This window comes from Melanerpes formicivorus, unplaced genomic scaffold, assembly GCF_026170545.1.
Source record: "Melanerpes formicivorus ecotype bairdi unplaced genomic scaffold, bMelFor1.0.p_v2 SCAF_105, whole genome shotgun sequence".
Classification (NCBI taxonomy): Eukaryota; Metazoa; Chordata; class Aves; order Piciformes; family Picidae; genus Melanerpes; species Melanerpes formicivorus.
The window spans coordinates 1,048,877-1,065,594 of record NW_027142457.1 but is presented as its reverse complement, the minus strand read 5'-3'; the positions used below and the strand labels follow the sequence as shown (position 1 = coordinate 1,065,594).

The 16,718-nt window shown below is 40.9% G+C and overlaps 1 protein-coding gene across 1 annotated transcript in view; it reads right to left on the bottom strand.

Annotated features, from left to right (window-relative positions):
- Window positions 1-14,992, bottom strand: part of RP1 (RP1 axonemal microtubule associated) — a 158,319-nt gene extending 143,327 nt beyond the window's left edge. The window contains 3 exon segments of the mRNA XM_068166706.1: window positions 9,401-9,572; window positions 10,783-11,433; window positions 14,896-14,992. Coding sequence (XP_068022807.1) covers window positions 9,401-9,572; window positions 10,783-11,421 — 811 coding nt within the window. The 5' untranslated portion in view covers window positions 11,422-11,433; window positions 14,896-14,992.
- Between the last annotated feature and the right edge of the window lie 1,726 nt (window positions 14,993-16,718).

The window sequence follows — 16,718 nt, the reverse complement described above, 5'->3', positions numbered from 1 at the left end:
GAGTGCAGCACAGGGTGCTGTGAAGCCAACAGAAAGTCCACAAGTGGCGATGGAGACACAAACAGCTGTTAATTTGCCTAGCTAACATTCAGTCAGTATAGACAGAAGTATTCAGAAGGGTATATGACATTTAGCTGGATTTTACTACTGTGAGCTTGCTTTTCTAAATATAGGTTTTATTTCTGTATTGACATGTAAAAGGATGAAAAAAATAACAGAGATTCTTCCTTTGGAACACTTCTAAACCATGTGAAGGTGAACACCAAAGAAACCCATGGAGATGGCAGGAAGAACATCCAAAACAAGGCCAGCACAGGAAATATCACACAGCTTTTTGGTGTGAAACATATCAGACAATATATATTGCTTTAGGGTTGTAATGTTAGTTTATTACACAGAATACACTCCTTGAAACAACAGAAACACATCAGTTATTTATGGGGAAATACATCTGCCACAGGACTCCTAAAAAGACCTGAAGAGTGTTTCTAGGTTTTCTACCTAAACTACCTTCTGCTTCACATCCAACTTCTACTTTCCCTCCACGTGCCCTCTGTCCCACATGGAACTAGTCAAAGCCTCTGGGCTAGAAGGGATTTGTGTCAATCTTTAATTAGCTATATCAGTCTGGATAACCAACAGATCATGGTCCAGGGCTTACCACAGCATATACATGCCAGTTAGTCTAGACACAGCCTCCAAGTGCACAGAACATCCAAATTCCCATTCTCCAACTGAAAACCAACCCCTTCCTTCTTCAGGTGTCTCTCTGACTTCATTGGCAGTGAAGCAAGGTGCTATTAGGGTTTAAGATGTAAACCCCAAACCTGGAATACTCTACCTAACCACAATGTCCATTAAATACATTCCAATTTCATATTGAAAGTCATTGACTGAAAATTGTAAACCATGAAAGTGCTTGCTATGCACACAGGATATTAAAAAAGAGTAAATGCTGTAAACAGGTATCCAAAATAATCCTACTAACAGATAGAAAGATCCTGAAACGTGTGACATATGCCTTAGATTCTCATAACAGAACATATTTACAAAGAAAAAACCCAAACAAACAGGACACAGGTCTAGAAGTCAAAGAACACACAACTAAAATATATAGTGTGGCTAGAACAACTCTAGGAGTAAGTGGAGCTGCCTCAGAAGGGAATATGGCAAGGGCAGTCAGGAAGCCCATTGACTTCCCAGCTCCTGTGGAGTCCCAGTGGCTCCTTTTCAAGTACCCTCTGGTAAAAGAAGCAACCTTCATTTGGGATCTGGATGATCCTGTGTAGTCTGAAGGATCTCTTTACTCACACAACTATGCTGAAGCTGGCTTTAAAAAATAAACCTTAATTGGATAATGTCAATCTATGTAAAATTAACACAACTTCCATTTCCTGCTTTTTACTGTATTACAGCTTTGGAATAGCATTTCATAGAATCATAGAACAGTTTGGGTTGGAAGGGACCTTAAAGATCATCCCTTTGCTACTTCTCATTTCAAATTAAACACATTGCTTGATTTTGTTCTGGAAGAAAAAAAAGCATTTCTATGGAAAGACAATTCTCAAACACCTTCTTAAATGCCAGGAAAGGGAGGAATGGATTCTTAGAACTCAGGCAGCTATTTGGAATTTGGGTTCTGTTCTAACAAGCTGTTTCTCTGAAAATGGGATGTTTAGTGCCTAAATTATTATCTCTGAACAGATAACACTTCAGAGAAACCCTGTCTTTTACCCAAGAAACCACTGTCTTGGAAGAACTGCTTTTCTTCCCTGTAAAGAACTAAGTAATTATCTGTGTTTCGGCAGCGATATACAATTGTGATTTGAATTCATCTAGGTTTGGGCTGTATTCACATTATTGGCTGTGCCATTCAGCAGTTTATTTTGCAGCCCTTTTTTTCTGCAGGTGTTTTCACTAATCTAATGTTCCAGAAGTTCCAAAATCCCTGTTACAAGTCTTTCTCATCTTTACTGTTTCCATTGTCCATGGTACCAAAGCAGGTTCCTTCTTCTTCTTCTTCTCTAGGAAAGGCATTGCCATTTCTCAGATTTTCAGAGGCATTATGTTCAGTGTTATTTAAAGACGTGTCGCCCTCCAGGAATGTTTCAGAATGACAGGTCTCTGCTGGATCCACCAACACTGGAGAGAGCTTTTCTCCAACAATACGAATGAAGCTTATTCTTAGAGTTTGGCAGATTTTTGGCTTTGTGTTGGGTAGCTCACTATTAGTGCCTGTCACAAGATCGCTGAGCATGTGCTCAGATGCATTATTTTGACAGTTGCTGACTGTCCCAGGTTTCACATTCGCATCCTCTACAACGTGTAACTTCCATGAACTGCTTGCGTCTTTCAGAGTTGAAGATGCAAGTACTCCAAAGTTACTAATGAAGTCTAAGGTGTTATTAGCATAAAACCTATTAAAAATGTTATTGGCAATCTTATTGATACGGTTACTCTTCAGAGCCACAAGGTTATTTTCATCTGCTGTGAAATCTTCACCCGACCATTGCAAATGTCCGCTCTTTTTGCCCAACAAACACTGACCCAGCTGGTTCTCGATATCAGATGCCTTTTGGTAGGCATATCCTCTCTGTTCCTCATTAATTGGTGTTACTGTCACCATTAGTATTGGACAATGTTGGCCACATATTGCATGGAGTTTGTCCAGAGAATCTTCTTCCCGAAGAGCATTTCTGTTAGTGTTACTAGCAGCAGCTGGCTGAGACTGTACAGGTTCATCATCTAAAGGCTGTTCCAATGGATGCACTTTGTTATCAGGCAATTTAAATTCTACAGATGTAAAGGCTGGATAATTGGTATCAGCCTGTGGGGAAGTAGAACCTACCATGGCTGATGGTTTATTCTTCTCTTTGCTTGCTGCAGGAAGGGGAGCGACCTTATCGCTGCGGATAGGTTTGCTTTTTGCACTCAAGTCATCCTGAAAGGGGTCTGAGTCACTGTTATGAGGTATATTGAAGTAGTTGCAAAGATTTTCAGAGGGCTTAGCCATCTCTTCAAGTTCTGAAGAAGAGATTTCATTGAAGACTGGGTACTGATTCAGATTGCCAAAGTGTGAGTATGGAACATCGTCACCGTTAGCATCCAGGATGGTGTCTGCTGAGGTTGTATCTAAATTGCCATACATCCCAGTCCGTTCAGGGGGTGACCTTCTTATCAAGTGATTTTCTTTAAGAAGCCATTTGCCTTTATCTATCAATATTCCTTCATCTTCATTAATTTGTACACTAGGTTGACAATGTTGCTTTGGAGGTAGCCCTGAACAGTCATCACTGTAAATTGCCTCTTCTCTGTCAGGGGTAGGTTGTGGTGTTGGTAAAGAAGTGTTTTCTCCTCTCGATCCAGTGCCACCTTTGCTTAAGTTTAAGGGAAATTCTTGTGATGGTAGTGAAGAATGGGACAATTGCTGTACAGATGGTGGAGGTTCTTGAGAAAAAGAAATGGTTTTCTCCATCACTGCAGAGCGAAATTCTTCGGTGTCTTTTTGAAATACCTGAGACAAATAAGGAAATCCTTTGTGAAATTCAGGCTTGAACGAAGCTTCCGCCTTGCCATAAAGCCGCTCAATCGTTCTTTTGACATAGCCAGTATTGTAATGCTTTTCAATTTCTGCTTCATCCTCACTTTCATTGGTTAAATCACTGGATGCTCTCATGTTATAATCAGTCTCCTCACTATCTGGCCTGTAATCTGACCAGTCTGAAGTAGCAGGACTTTTTAAGCATTTTTTTAACTGGGAGGCATCCGAACGCAGTTCGTTCTCCACTTCTTCTACGTGCAAATTCTGTTCTCCTTCGCTCATGTCACATTCTGTAATTTGCTTTGATTCATAACAAAATGATAGTGGAGAAACTGTAGATAACCTCTCAGATGTCTCCTCACAAGTTTCTGCATATTCCTTGTCTTCCTGTACGGAATAATCCTCATCGTTACATCCTGCAGAGGTTTCAGTAACTAGCTCAAGTTGGTCATTTGGGGTTTTGGCATTACCTGCTGACTTTGGATCAGCTTTCTCATCTTCGCTTTTATCAGTGGCAACATGTACAATACCTCTTTCACCTTCCAACTCAGAAGTATCCTGATCTAGAACACAACTCTTATCATTAGAAATTACACTATGAACTGTCGAGTTTGGTTCTATGGAAGTTTCTGACTCTTCATTAGCAAATGATGTATCAGTGTCTTGATCTTGAGATTTTTTATCCCGGCTATCAGACATCTCTTCATTTCTTTCAGGTGGTTCTATAGCTGAGGCAAGGCTACAGGCATTTGAATTAGCATTGGCATCTTGATCATCTAGCTGTGTTTTGGGAGCACTCGAATCTAAAATCTCTGTTTCTCTACAAAGGTCTTTCTCTGTATCAGAAGAGTTTTCTATTTCCCCAGTCACATTCAAAGGGTCCTCAGACTTCACATTGTCCTTTGTAACACAAGGCTCCTCTGATTTTTCCTTTCCATGCAGGTGTACACCATTAGGAATTTCAGTTATGGGCATATTCTCACAGCAATGTGTGCAGTTCTGCTTTTTAATCTCCCTCCCAAAGTGTAGTAAGTTATTTTCTGTTGATTGTTGAAAGTGTGAGAAGGCAGCCTTCAGCTCATCAACTTTTTCTATGACTGTAGTTTGTTTCAGAAACTGTAACTGTGTAAATATTTCAGAACAGCTACAGGTAGTTTTTTGCAGATCATCTTTAACTGTCCCAATCAAATTCTCTCTCAGATTCAGAACAAGCAGCCACGCTAGGAGGACATTGGAGGAACAACCAAAAGCTGCAGGAGAAAGATCTGAAAGGCCACAAGTTTTTCCTGTACACCCATTATGGTCTTTCTGGAGCCCAAGCAAAGCTGATTGTAGCTCGTGCAGCATCATGGTAGACATGCAGTTATTCTGAACATCAATTCCCATTTTCTCATTGACAATTGTGTAATCAACTTGAACAGCAACTTCAGATTTTTTTCTTTGACCTAGGTTTGTATCTCGAATATCAGCTTCTAAGGTCTTTTTCTCATTATCCTGTGTCTCATGAAAGAGTTGCAGTTTGCCATCATGATGAAATTCTGACTTTAGAGTGTACTTGGCTTCTTCTACTACAGTTGCATTAGCATGAATCAAAGAGTCAGTCTGCGTTTCACCTGAATCCTTGGCTGAGTCTTCTAAAGTTCTCAATTCACAAATAGGCTTTAATTTTCTTTTGCTTAGATTATGTTCCATTACATGGACTTCATGTGTAACCAACTTGGTTTCTTTGTCAGCATTTTCATTAGGAACATCACAGTCATCGTTGTTCTCTACATTGCCTTCTCTTTTTTTAATAGGGGGCAAGACAGAATTTGGTAACACATTTTTCAGCCAACTTTGGACATAGTTTTCAAGTGAATGCTCGCTTTGAAAATCCTTCTGCTTTAGAGCCTCTAACGTAATGGGTCTCTCTGGCATATTTAACTTATTTGCATCTTTACTTAGGTTTTTCTTCATCTTCTTTTGCTTTTTCTCTTTCTTAGATGACAAAATGTCGTCTTCCTTTTCTTTTTCAGAGTTGAGATTCTTTGGCACTTCTGACAGTGGCTTTGAAATCACTGATGAGTTATGTCTCTGCTCAAAAGAGCTGTTTGTGGGACGTGTGCCTGGTTTCTCAGTACTCAGAGTATCCTGACTGTGTTGAGATTCATTGTTTGAATCAACCATCATTAGACCATCTTCACTCTTTGTGGATGGACCAGTACTCTTTTTTTTGCCTGACTTGGATTTTACCTTGGCTGGCTTTTTGTTATTACTGCTTGTGGCTTTTTTAGATGATAATCCATTTTGTTCCACTGACTCTTGGTGGTGGAACTCATCTTCAGGGCACATTCTTGTGTCTGAATGATCAGACTCATTTTTCACAAACAGTTCTCTTCCTTCTTCCTGAAGTATTTCAGAAGAGTTATCCATAGGCTCTCCTGCTGAATCCTGTGTGGGTTTGTTTGTGTATGTTCCCTCACTTTTAATTGTCACTGAAATGTCTTTATCACTTTGATTTTCATGTGCACCTTGCTCATGAAGCTTAGATGGTCTTCTCTTTTTTTTCTTTTTAGTGAGGGAAGATGCAGATTTGCTGTCATCAATGAGATGTGCTGTCACCACAGATTCATTACTGACACTGACTTGGTTCTCCCTTTCAGTAACAGCAGGACAGAATCCAGTTGTTGGATTTATTTTCTCAGTAGGAGCTTCACTGCATGGAGATACCATCATCTTCATCTGGCTGTGTCCAGCAGAGGCTGAATGCTCTGCATCTTGAGAAACAGGAAATAAATCACCAGCACTGCATTTTATTTCTTCTTTTGACTGATGAAATTCTGAGTATCTAATGAAAGAGCTCAGTGATCTTTTTATTTGTTTAACACCACACGACCCCTGGATGCAGTCTGCTGAAACTGGCCTAGCTGCCTGGTAAATTTTTGATGATGGGATGAAACCCCTGATGTTAGCTTTGCAGGCTGACACCAAACTGTTGTAGGTACCTTGTTCCATCACCGACCTCTCTACTATATTCTCCACTAATTCATCCTCATCAGGCACTTCTAATCTCTTCCTGTTTGTGGTTTCTAGTAAATCACTACTTCTGTGGCTTACTTTAACAAGCACTTCTTCCTTCATATTATCTGAAGACAACTTTAACAAATCACTCTCACTCGTCTCACTGCACTTTGGATTAATGACACTTGATTTCTTCCTGCTTGAATGAGCTACCATGCAATACTCAGATTTATTTTCTCCATCCTGTATTTCCTCACTGTAGGAAAACTGTCCTACTGTCTTCTCCTGAACCTCCTGCTCAGACACCAAGGTGACACTTTCAACTACTGCTTTCTTTTGTCTAACACGCCTTGGCCCAGGGGTGGGGGGCCTGTAAAAGCGAGGCTTGGTATTATCCTCAGCTACACTGCTCACATCTAGGTCTGCAGAATTGTCCCTGGTACAAGCAGCAGTTTTTAAATCAGGCTCTGAGTCTTTGTCTGACACTTCTGTGTTGAATTGCTGTAGAGAGTCTCCCTCTTCTTCCTTGTAGCTCTTCAGAAATGGAGTATCCTTCGGGTTTATGCATTCTGATACGTTCTCATTGGACGCGCACACTTCAGAACTGCAAGCGGCAGCATTTGTGTCACCAGAGAGGCCAGCACGACTCACTGTGGTTGTCCATTTAATGGTTTCTTCCTCTTTAATTTTTAGTCTAACTTTCATTTCCACTGTGATGCTGCCATCTTGATTGAGGTGAACGGATTTCTCAATGTCATCTTCATATTGTGCCACAGACAAGTCTTGCCCAGTAACTATGCTATTTTCTACTATACCATTATGACTGCCAGGAACACAGGAAGAATCTGAGATGTTATCATTTGAGTTGTTATCATTGCTGGACCCTTTATCAGAAGAGGTTGAGAATATCTGAGATCTTGAGCTGGAGCCCACTTCAGCTCTTGCTACCAATGATTACATTGAAAGAACCCAAATTCATTCAGTAGGTGGAAAGTAGAGCAGATAAATATCACGCAGAAGGATCCAGATGGTGAGACAGCAGACAGGCAGCAAAGGAAGATAAAAGAAGAGAGGAGAAAAATTAGTACAGCAGAAGCTAATGAAGTGTGTTTATTTTACCAGAGTTTCAGAAAGTAAAGAGAAAAAACATGGCTGGTGTTCATTTTCAGAAATTGGCAGAGAAACACAAGCAATTTTTAATAAAAAGCAAAGCACTAAACTACTTTTACCATTAGGTAATAGGTTCATTCTAATGACAGGGCTATAGTCCTACTTGAAGCTCCAGAGCCTATAAAAATACTCAGTGCTCTCACTTTATACTTAGTTGGAAGCATAGCTTGCCTTGAACCCTTCTAGGGGCTCACAGGCCCTTGCTTGTTTGGACTTCAAACTACCAAACTAATTTCTTCTTCAAGCCTTAGCAATGATTAATAGATCATTTCCTAGTGTTAAAACACGTCTCACACCCCGACTTTAATCCAACAATCTACAGCATAAAAGTACTGAGTAGTGTCACTGACACACAAATAAAGTGTTTGGATCCAATCCCCTGGACTGACCTTCTACAGAGAAGTAAACATTGAAGCACTCGAAGCTCTTATAAAATCTGCATTCAAGTAATGGCATTCTGAGATAAATTTTATGCTACAACACTGTAGACAATGGTGCAAAGCTCAGTAAATACAATGAGCACACTTCTAGACTTCAATGAATGTCAAATGTGGTCCCATATATATTTGTATACAGACTAAATATTCCCCAGGTGTGTTTAGACTTCCACAGTTAACAGATCAGTAGTCTAGATAGGTGCCAGAGGCACCTTTCCAAGTACAAGCTTCCCAAGTGTATGCTTTGCCACCAACTGAATCAGAAATAAAAGTTTGTACTAACCCCTCTAATAGAGACCAGACCTTATGCTTCCCCAAATAGAAATCTCACCCTCTGTCTCAGGGAATGGAATTGGAACAATGACTTTCACATCATCGATACTATCTCCTACAGAGGAGGACACAGCCTCAAGCTGCACCAGGGAAAGTTTAGGCTGGAGGTGAGGAGAAAGTTCCCCTGTACTCTCCATTGGTTAGGCCACACCTTGAGTCCTGTGTCCAGTTCTGGGCCCCTCAGTTTAAGGACATCGAAACACTTGAACATGTCCAGAGAAGGGCAACAAGGCTGGGGAGAGGCGTTGAGCACAGCCCTACGAGGAGAGGCTGAGGGAGCTGGGGTTGTTTAGCCTGGAGAAGAGGAGGCTCAAGGGTGACCTCATTGCTCTCTACAACTACCTGAAGGGAGGTTGTAGCCAGGAAGGTGTTGGTCTCTTCTCCCAGGCAACCAGCACCAGAACAAGGGGACACAGTCTCAAGCTGCACCAGGGGAGGTTTAGGCTCAAGGTGAGGAGAAAGTTCTTCACCAAGAGAGTCATTAGTCATTGGAACGGGCTGCCCAGGGAGGTGGTGGAGTCACCATCCCTGGAGGTGTTCAAGAGGAGATTGGACGTGGCACTTGTTGCCATGGTCTAGTCATGAGGTCTGTGGTGACAGGATGGACTCAATGATCTTCGAGGTCTCTTCCAACCTTAGTGATACTGTGATACAGTTTTAGTCTTGCATGCATGTTCTGAGTAAGATTGTTTGAAAGGAACCATGCATACCAGCTGATTCCTTAGCAGGAACTTCCATTTTAGAGAGAACATTAACACTTTGATCTTTCTTATGCTTACAGAGGAGTCAGAGCAGATATAAAGGCTTTCAGCTGGCCTTTTTTGAACATCCTTGTTCCTGGTGAGATTATCGGGGTTTAGGTCTTGTGCCAAGAGAGGGAAACCAATTAATAAAATACAAATTAATTCAAAGAACTTACTATTTTCACTTTCTGACTTGGCATTTGCTTTGGGGTATACACGATTTGCAATTCCAAGCAATTTAGCAGGCCGTGAATACCCAAGAGATTCATAATTGCTTGGTTTAAAAGGCTCTCTTCCCGCTGCGACTACAGCTCCAGAGCACAATATCAGGGCCTGAAGATTAGGAACCTGGAAAGGAGGGAAAAAAAACAAAGGCAAGCAAACACAACAGTAACATTAAATTCTCTGCCTTAGTAACCATCATAAAAAAAAAAGAGTAAGAGATTTACCCCTTTCATGCTTTAATATCTTCACTTCTTAGTCTCTGCATTAGTTTGAAGCAGGCTATTAAATATGTATCATAGCATGGAATTAATTTTTCAATTCCTACAAGGCAATTCCTCTCTCTGTGAGGGTATCTCTTGTTATATAAATGCATTAGAAAAAGAGATTTCAAGAAGCAACTTGAACTCACATTAAAATTTTCTTACAATTTAAGTGTTTGCCTGTGTAATTTTGCTTCATTGCTGCCCACTGACTGTTCATAGATAGAAGGATAAGCACTTGGGGGCAGGTATGCATGTGAACATGTATTTGGAGGAAGAAAGAGGAAATTCAGAGCACACCACATGTATTTGGCCTGTACTGCCACAGAGGAATAGGATAGGATCAGGGAGAGGCTGAGGGAGCTGGGGTTGCTTAGCCTGGAGAAGAGGAGGCTCAGGGAAGACCTTATTGCCCTCTACAACTACCTGAAGGGAGGTTGTAGCCAGGTGGGGGTTGATCTCTTCTCCCAGGCAACCAGCACCAGAACAAGAGGACACAGCCTCAAGCTGTGCCAGGGGAAGTTTAGGTTTGAGGTGAGGAGAAAGTTCTTCACAGAGAGAGTTGTTAGCCTTTGGAATGTGCTGCCCAGGGAGGTGGTGAAATCATCGTCCCTGGAGGTGCTCAAGAGGGGACTGGACGTGGCACTTGAAGCCATGGTTTAGTCAGTCATGAAGTGTCGGGTGATAGGTTGGACTTGATGACCTCTGAGTTCTTTTCCAACCTTATTGATTCTATGATTCTAATGAAAGCACAGAATTGAGAGCATGCCTGAAAGAGGTCTAAATACAGAAAAAGCTTTTTCATGATGACTTCAAATAAAATGTCCCCACTCCCTCCTCCAGTGTGTTTCCAGCACGTTTCCTCCAACCCAGTATCCTTTCTGAAGGGTAAAAGGCATAGAAAGGAAACATCTGAAATTCAGCACGTCAGATCTTACACCAGGACTGTGTCCCAAGCTTATGATTGTTAAAATGACTTTTTTATCTAAAAATAGCCTAGAAGCCGTCAAGAAAGATCTCTTCCAGCCCAAACAATTCTGTGAGAGAAAAGTTGTCAGCACTCATCTTCTCACCTTTCTGCCATCGGTGGTGTACAGCTTTGCAACCGGATACTGCATTAACTCACTCATGTAATCCAGAAAGGCCTCAAAGGTTTGTGTATTCTTCTTCCCCAGAACTACAGTCCTCCTAAGCCTTACATCCCCGTTTTTGAAGACAAGCATCTTTTTGGGAGTGGTTATCCTGATCTCCCGGTGGCCATACCCATCCTCGTTCCCCCTTGCTAACTGCACGGCTCGACGCCGCGCGCTGACGGGCCTGCTGATCTGCCAGGGCAGGGGCTTTCTGCTGGCCTGCTCCAGGTTGATGGGCTTCATTCTCCTCTGGTGGGAGCAAATATAAGATTTTCCATCCTCAAGATCCTCCAGATTGGTAATGCTGTGCCTGCCTTTGGGCGTGCTGATATTCCTCACTCCGAAAGGCAAGGGGACACGCTTGGATAAACTGTCCAGCAAGGCATCAAATGTTTTGTAAGACCTGTTGTTAACCACCATCTTGATCCCATTGAACTGGGGATCTCCACTCTTATAGAAACAGATCCGTTTGGCCACGACAGGCTCCGTGATGTTGAGGTGGCGTGGAGCTAAGCTCTGCTCGCTCTCAGAGGAGTTGGGCTGATTCACAGAGTAACTGGTTGAAGGTGTTTCACTCATCTTGACAGCAATCTGGAAGAAAGAGGAGGTGGATGTAAAACTTTCCTCATGACTGGGAATAGTGCAGTCTTCACTTCGGAAGGTGCAGAAAGAATTTATGAGAACCCAAAGGCAGCAAAGTTGTGTGCCAAAATTCGTTGGATTTAAATGGATGCAAGCTGTTATCTCTAAATTCCACAAAGACTCCAGCACTGTCAGATTAAGTTAGCACAGCTCTACTTGCAAATATTCCCAAAACTCTCCTAATGTCATTTCAAATCTCTTATCATTTTGGTACAAGAGACCTTTCCTCAGAAGAAGGTGCTTTGTCAGTCCAGAATGGTAATTAGATGTTTTCTTTCCTGAGGATGAAGCTAATGGCAACATTTCTTATTTAAGATATTAGGAAAAGTCCTTATTAGGAGGGAGCAATTTATGCCTAGGCATGAGCCCTACTCAGTCCAAAATAATGAAACTGAAAGACAACACAATTCATACTGACCTCATATTCTAGTTTTAAACCGGGCTGAATCCATTGGATTCAGAGAAAAGCTTCTTGATTTATCACACTGTGAACAGTACCAGAATAAGGCCCCAAAGATGTTTTGTATTTAAATTGCATCATAAATTGGCAGATCATTTGCTTTTCTATTATAGGTTTTGTATTTCATGACACATAAAGCACTGCAATATTTGCATTCATGCTGATGGAAAAACAACTGATCACATACAAGTTATTTTAGTGAGAGAAAAGCCTTTAAATCCTTTATAAAGGCAGGAAAACTTCAGAAGCAGAAAATTGAAGTATTTGGATGTCAGTGTTTTAAGCAACAGAGTATTTCTGACAACTGCATGGATAGTCTTCATGTTTGGAAACAGAGAACTCTCACCACAGTCTTCCCATTGGAATCCAATCTGCATACAGACACTGCCATGACAAGCCTTTAAATGAATAAAGCCACTCTATCTCATTGGCTTGCTTTGGCTGGAACAGAGGGTAAAAATGGCTAGCAGCTAATCAGCCTCAAGGAAACAGTTCTAGTGGAGCTTTACTGGGAAGCTGTGTAGAAATCTTAGGGAACAAGTTTGTCACCAAAAGAATATAAATCATCAACAATGTCACTTTGATGGAGCTGCCATTTTGACTGATGGAACACACTCTTCTGGCTACTACATATCTTCCTTAACGAAGCCATAGAAAACAGTACTCTGACTGGTTTCCTGCTACATACATCAGTTCTGAAACTGACTGACAAAATGCTGCTATGTTTCAAGGCAATCAAGATTCAAATAAAGTCAGATTTGACAAGATGTTATCTTACTGTGGTCTTACAGCAGCTCCAATAGTGCACTGCCTTCAGATTGGGTGCTTTGCCTTCACTGAGGGTTAATAACATCGTAAATGTGAGCTGTTTGGAACAGTGATCCGAGCACAGGAAGAAGCATCTCCTCCCGATACATTATTTATGCTGCAAATTGTACTCGTTCTAAGTGCTAAAACTGAAAAACAACCAAGCAGGTCTGCACTGGAATGATGCACACAAAGATTGATTTAGATAATCACAATTCCATTAACACAAATAAATAAAGTATTTAATTAAGGAACATGCAGAAAGACATTTTCAAGCTTGGCTGCAGCAACTTGACACAACCCAGTCCATGATGGCTACTGAATTGTCTTACTTCCTGCGTTAGGGAGGAGCTCCACTCCAACTGAAATCACCGAGACCTATGTTTGCTCATGTGTTTTGACACATCTGTTCATTAGCTGCCTACCTTTTCATTCCACTACTAAACTGAGAGGTTGACAGGCGATATAAGACTAGGGCTGAGATTCAAACCAGTCATTTTATGCTTCATGCATCATCCTGTTTATGCTGATATTCCTTGAGGAAATCCATGGGGGTATTTTTATTGGAATGTGGAAGATCAACACTTATTAATGCATGACAGTCATTAGAAAAGGTCAATCAGGTGGCACTGCAGTTTACTATAGTTTCATAGTTTCATTCAGGGCTGGAAGGGACCACAAGGATCATCTAGTTCCAACCCCCCTGCCATGGGCAGGGACACCCCACACTAGATCAGGCTGGACAGAGCCTCATCCAGCCTGCTCTTAAACACCCCCAGGGACGGGGCCTCAACCACCTCCCTGGACAACCCATTCCAGGGTTTCACCACTCTCATGGTGAAGAACCTCCTCCTCACATCTAGCCTGAATCTCCCCACCTCCAGCTTCATTCCATTCCCCCTAGTCCTGTCACTACCTGAGATCTTGAGAAGTCCTTCCCCAGCCTTCCTCATCAAAACCATCACACTGGCTGCAATACAAGCTTTCTTACTCTCCTTGCAGGGTAAATATTCTACTCCAATGAACACAGCAATGGTTCCTGAGTGGACTGAATGCCATGCTGACCCATTTAAATAGCCAAGACATCTTGATCTCACTAATAGAGTCCTGTCCAAGATCTCTGGGGAATCATCATCAATAATGGCCAGAGGCAGAAATGAACAGACAGAACTCCTCAGCTGTTCTGTGTTACAACTTCTAACCTTTATGAAAACAGAGAGGAATTTCATCTGACTGTATTGTTATCCACTCTTACAAGAGATAAAAAGGTGTATTTTCTCATTTCACTACTGATAATAATTGGGTTTGAACTAGTCCCTCGGTTTTCTGGCTATTTGTACTTGTGAAATATGATGCAAGCATCAATATCTCAAGGAGAAGTACAACACACTTTACATGGAGATAATTATTAGACGGAGTCTTGACAATGAGGAAGTAATGAAATGCAAAAGTGAGACCACATATAAAGAAAAAGGACATTTTTCATGATACACAAGAAATCATTTGCATTCACAGAGGCAGGAAAAAGAAGTTTTCATTAGCCAAACACAAAACAACTGATAAAACAGATAGTTTGGGGGAGAAAACTGACGGTTGCATAGCACACCATGTACAAATGAACTGATAGTTGCATAGCACACCATGTATCAATATTTTCTAGTATACCTTTGAATAGGGAACATTGCTCATTCATCTTCAGGCTAGATTGTAACTGCACCTTACAAAGAGCAAAGATTTCACCAAATGAAAAATTCCCCCTGTAGGACTTGCCATTTCCTACCCCAGGTGGATCACATTTCCAGAGCTTAATTTCATCTCAAAAATACCCTCGCTTTTCATGCTTAAGTGATCTTATTCTAAACTTCAGAAATAGCTGACATGCCATGATCCAGGCTGCCTGTAAAGATATTTTGGCAATGACACCGCTAAGACTTTTATTCTGCCAGGAAAAAAGAAAAATCAAGTAGGATTCAGAACTGAATCCCTCCACCCACATTCTCATAAACAAAACCACTTGTTCAAAGCTGCTGCACAAAGCTGCTGAATTTTATAAAGACAAAGTGGAGCACTTTGTTTTAAATATAGAAGCATATGTCTAATGCCATAGAGTTGGTAAGCACTGCATAGAATTTCAGCATACTCACCCACAGTCACATCCTATGTAAATAAAAGAGTAGTTAGCTTGTTTTCAGAGGTTTATAAATGGCACATGTGATGGTCCATGCCATGGGAAATGAACATCCTTTGTCTTGTTCTGAGTGTGCTCAGCTAGGAAAAAAAACACATCATAATCCATTTGCTTAATCTCAGCTAATGTTAATCACCAGACCAGGTTCACCTCAGGCAGCCATTGTGCAGAGCAGAGCATCTAACATTTCATTCGGCATGTCCTCTTCCATTATTTTTGATCTCTATTTACCTTTTAAATATTTCACTTACATAATTTTCTGTGTGCTTGGATTTCTCAAATGCCTTGCAGAAGCACATAAAATAAAAATGGGAGTAGGGGAAGCAGGTCGTTTAATTTGCCTTCATATCAGCATAGGGTTATACTCCAGACTAAATTCTTTAGTGATATACATTTTAAATGTGTTGAAATTGAAGCTTCTACTGCTTACCCTCTGAGACTATTTATTAACTATGCCCTGGCATTAATCTTTGCTTTTGTTCAGTTTGTCAAGATGATCCTCTTCATGTTACGGATTCTCCCCTATTTTCTCTATTCAGACACCACACTGGAAATAATTCCATAGTTTCTTTCACAGCACTCACTAAAACATGCCAGGCTGAAGGAGTTCTATCATTCATGAGGTATTCTTCATTTCAGTGTGTGGGGAAAAGGCCAATGGAGTGCTTATGAATGTATGTGAATACATTTCATGAAGTGACAGGAGGGATTATGTCTAACAGAAGCTTAATTAGACTACTGAATGTGGGGTTTTTCTTTTTTCTAGTGGAAATACTATGTCCCTGGATAGTAACTGTTCCATCTAATTGCTACCAGATGTATAATCTGATTTGGAGCTTCTTTGCTTAAGCAGGATTACAGCAAGCTCTCCAAACTAGCCGTGTAGAACACTAACAAAAACACTGCTCAGTAAATACTACCACTATGTGCCATAATGAGTTTTTAACTGCTTTTCTTCACAGAGAACTCGACATTTAGAGCTTAAATGCACTGCTTCAGCTCCCCCTTCATAAGATGCATGAGCACAGATATTTTGCTACAGACCTTGCTTTCTTACATGATACATTAACATAAATATTTAGGTGTTAAATTATCTTAGCTGATGTGCTGCTTGCATTCCAGGCAGTGTTCTGTTTAGTCATCCAGAAGATGAACATGTGCAAATTCTGTGTTGTTCTAATGTCTTATAACTTTTATTAGAATCAACCTTTATTAGAATAAACCAAACCAGGTTGGAAGAGACCTTCAAGATCATCGTGTCCAACCCATCAACCAATCCAACCCACCCAAACAGCTAAACCCACCCAAACAGCTAAAACTTAACTTCTCCTATTTTTATAAAGTTGATTTTCTTTTAAAGTGCAGGATTTAAAATATCATGGAATGATAGAAGTGTCAGGGTTGGAAGGGATGTAAAGGATCATCTAGTTCCAACCCCCCTGCCATGGGCAGAGATACCTCATACTAGAGGTGCTGCTCTCATTAGCTTTCCAGTGTATGTAAAGCCACTTTCAATAACCAGCTAATCCCTCAGTGTGTTCTACCACTAGAATTTGAAACCCAAGAGAGAATACTTCTGGGACCTGGTGAAGATGACAAACAAGTGTCGCCTTTTGACAGTATAAATGCTCCTTAACTCTCTGAGAATTCAAAAGGCTTACAAAACTTCTGCCCAGACATGTAACTTAAAAGCTCCACTCTTCCTTCTTACATTAAAAAACTCCATATATTCTGCAAAGACAGAAGAAATTGTCAACTTGAGAGTAATAATAGCATCAA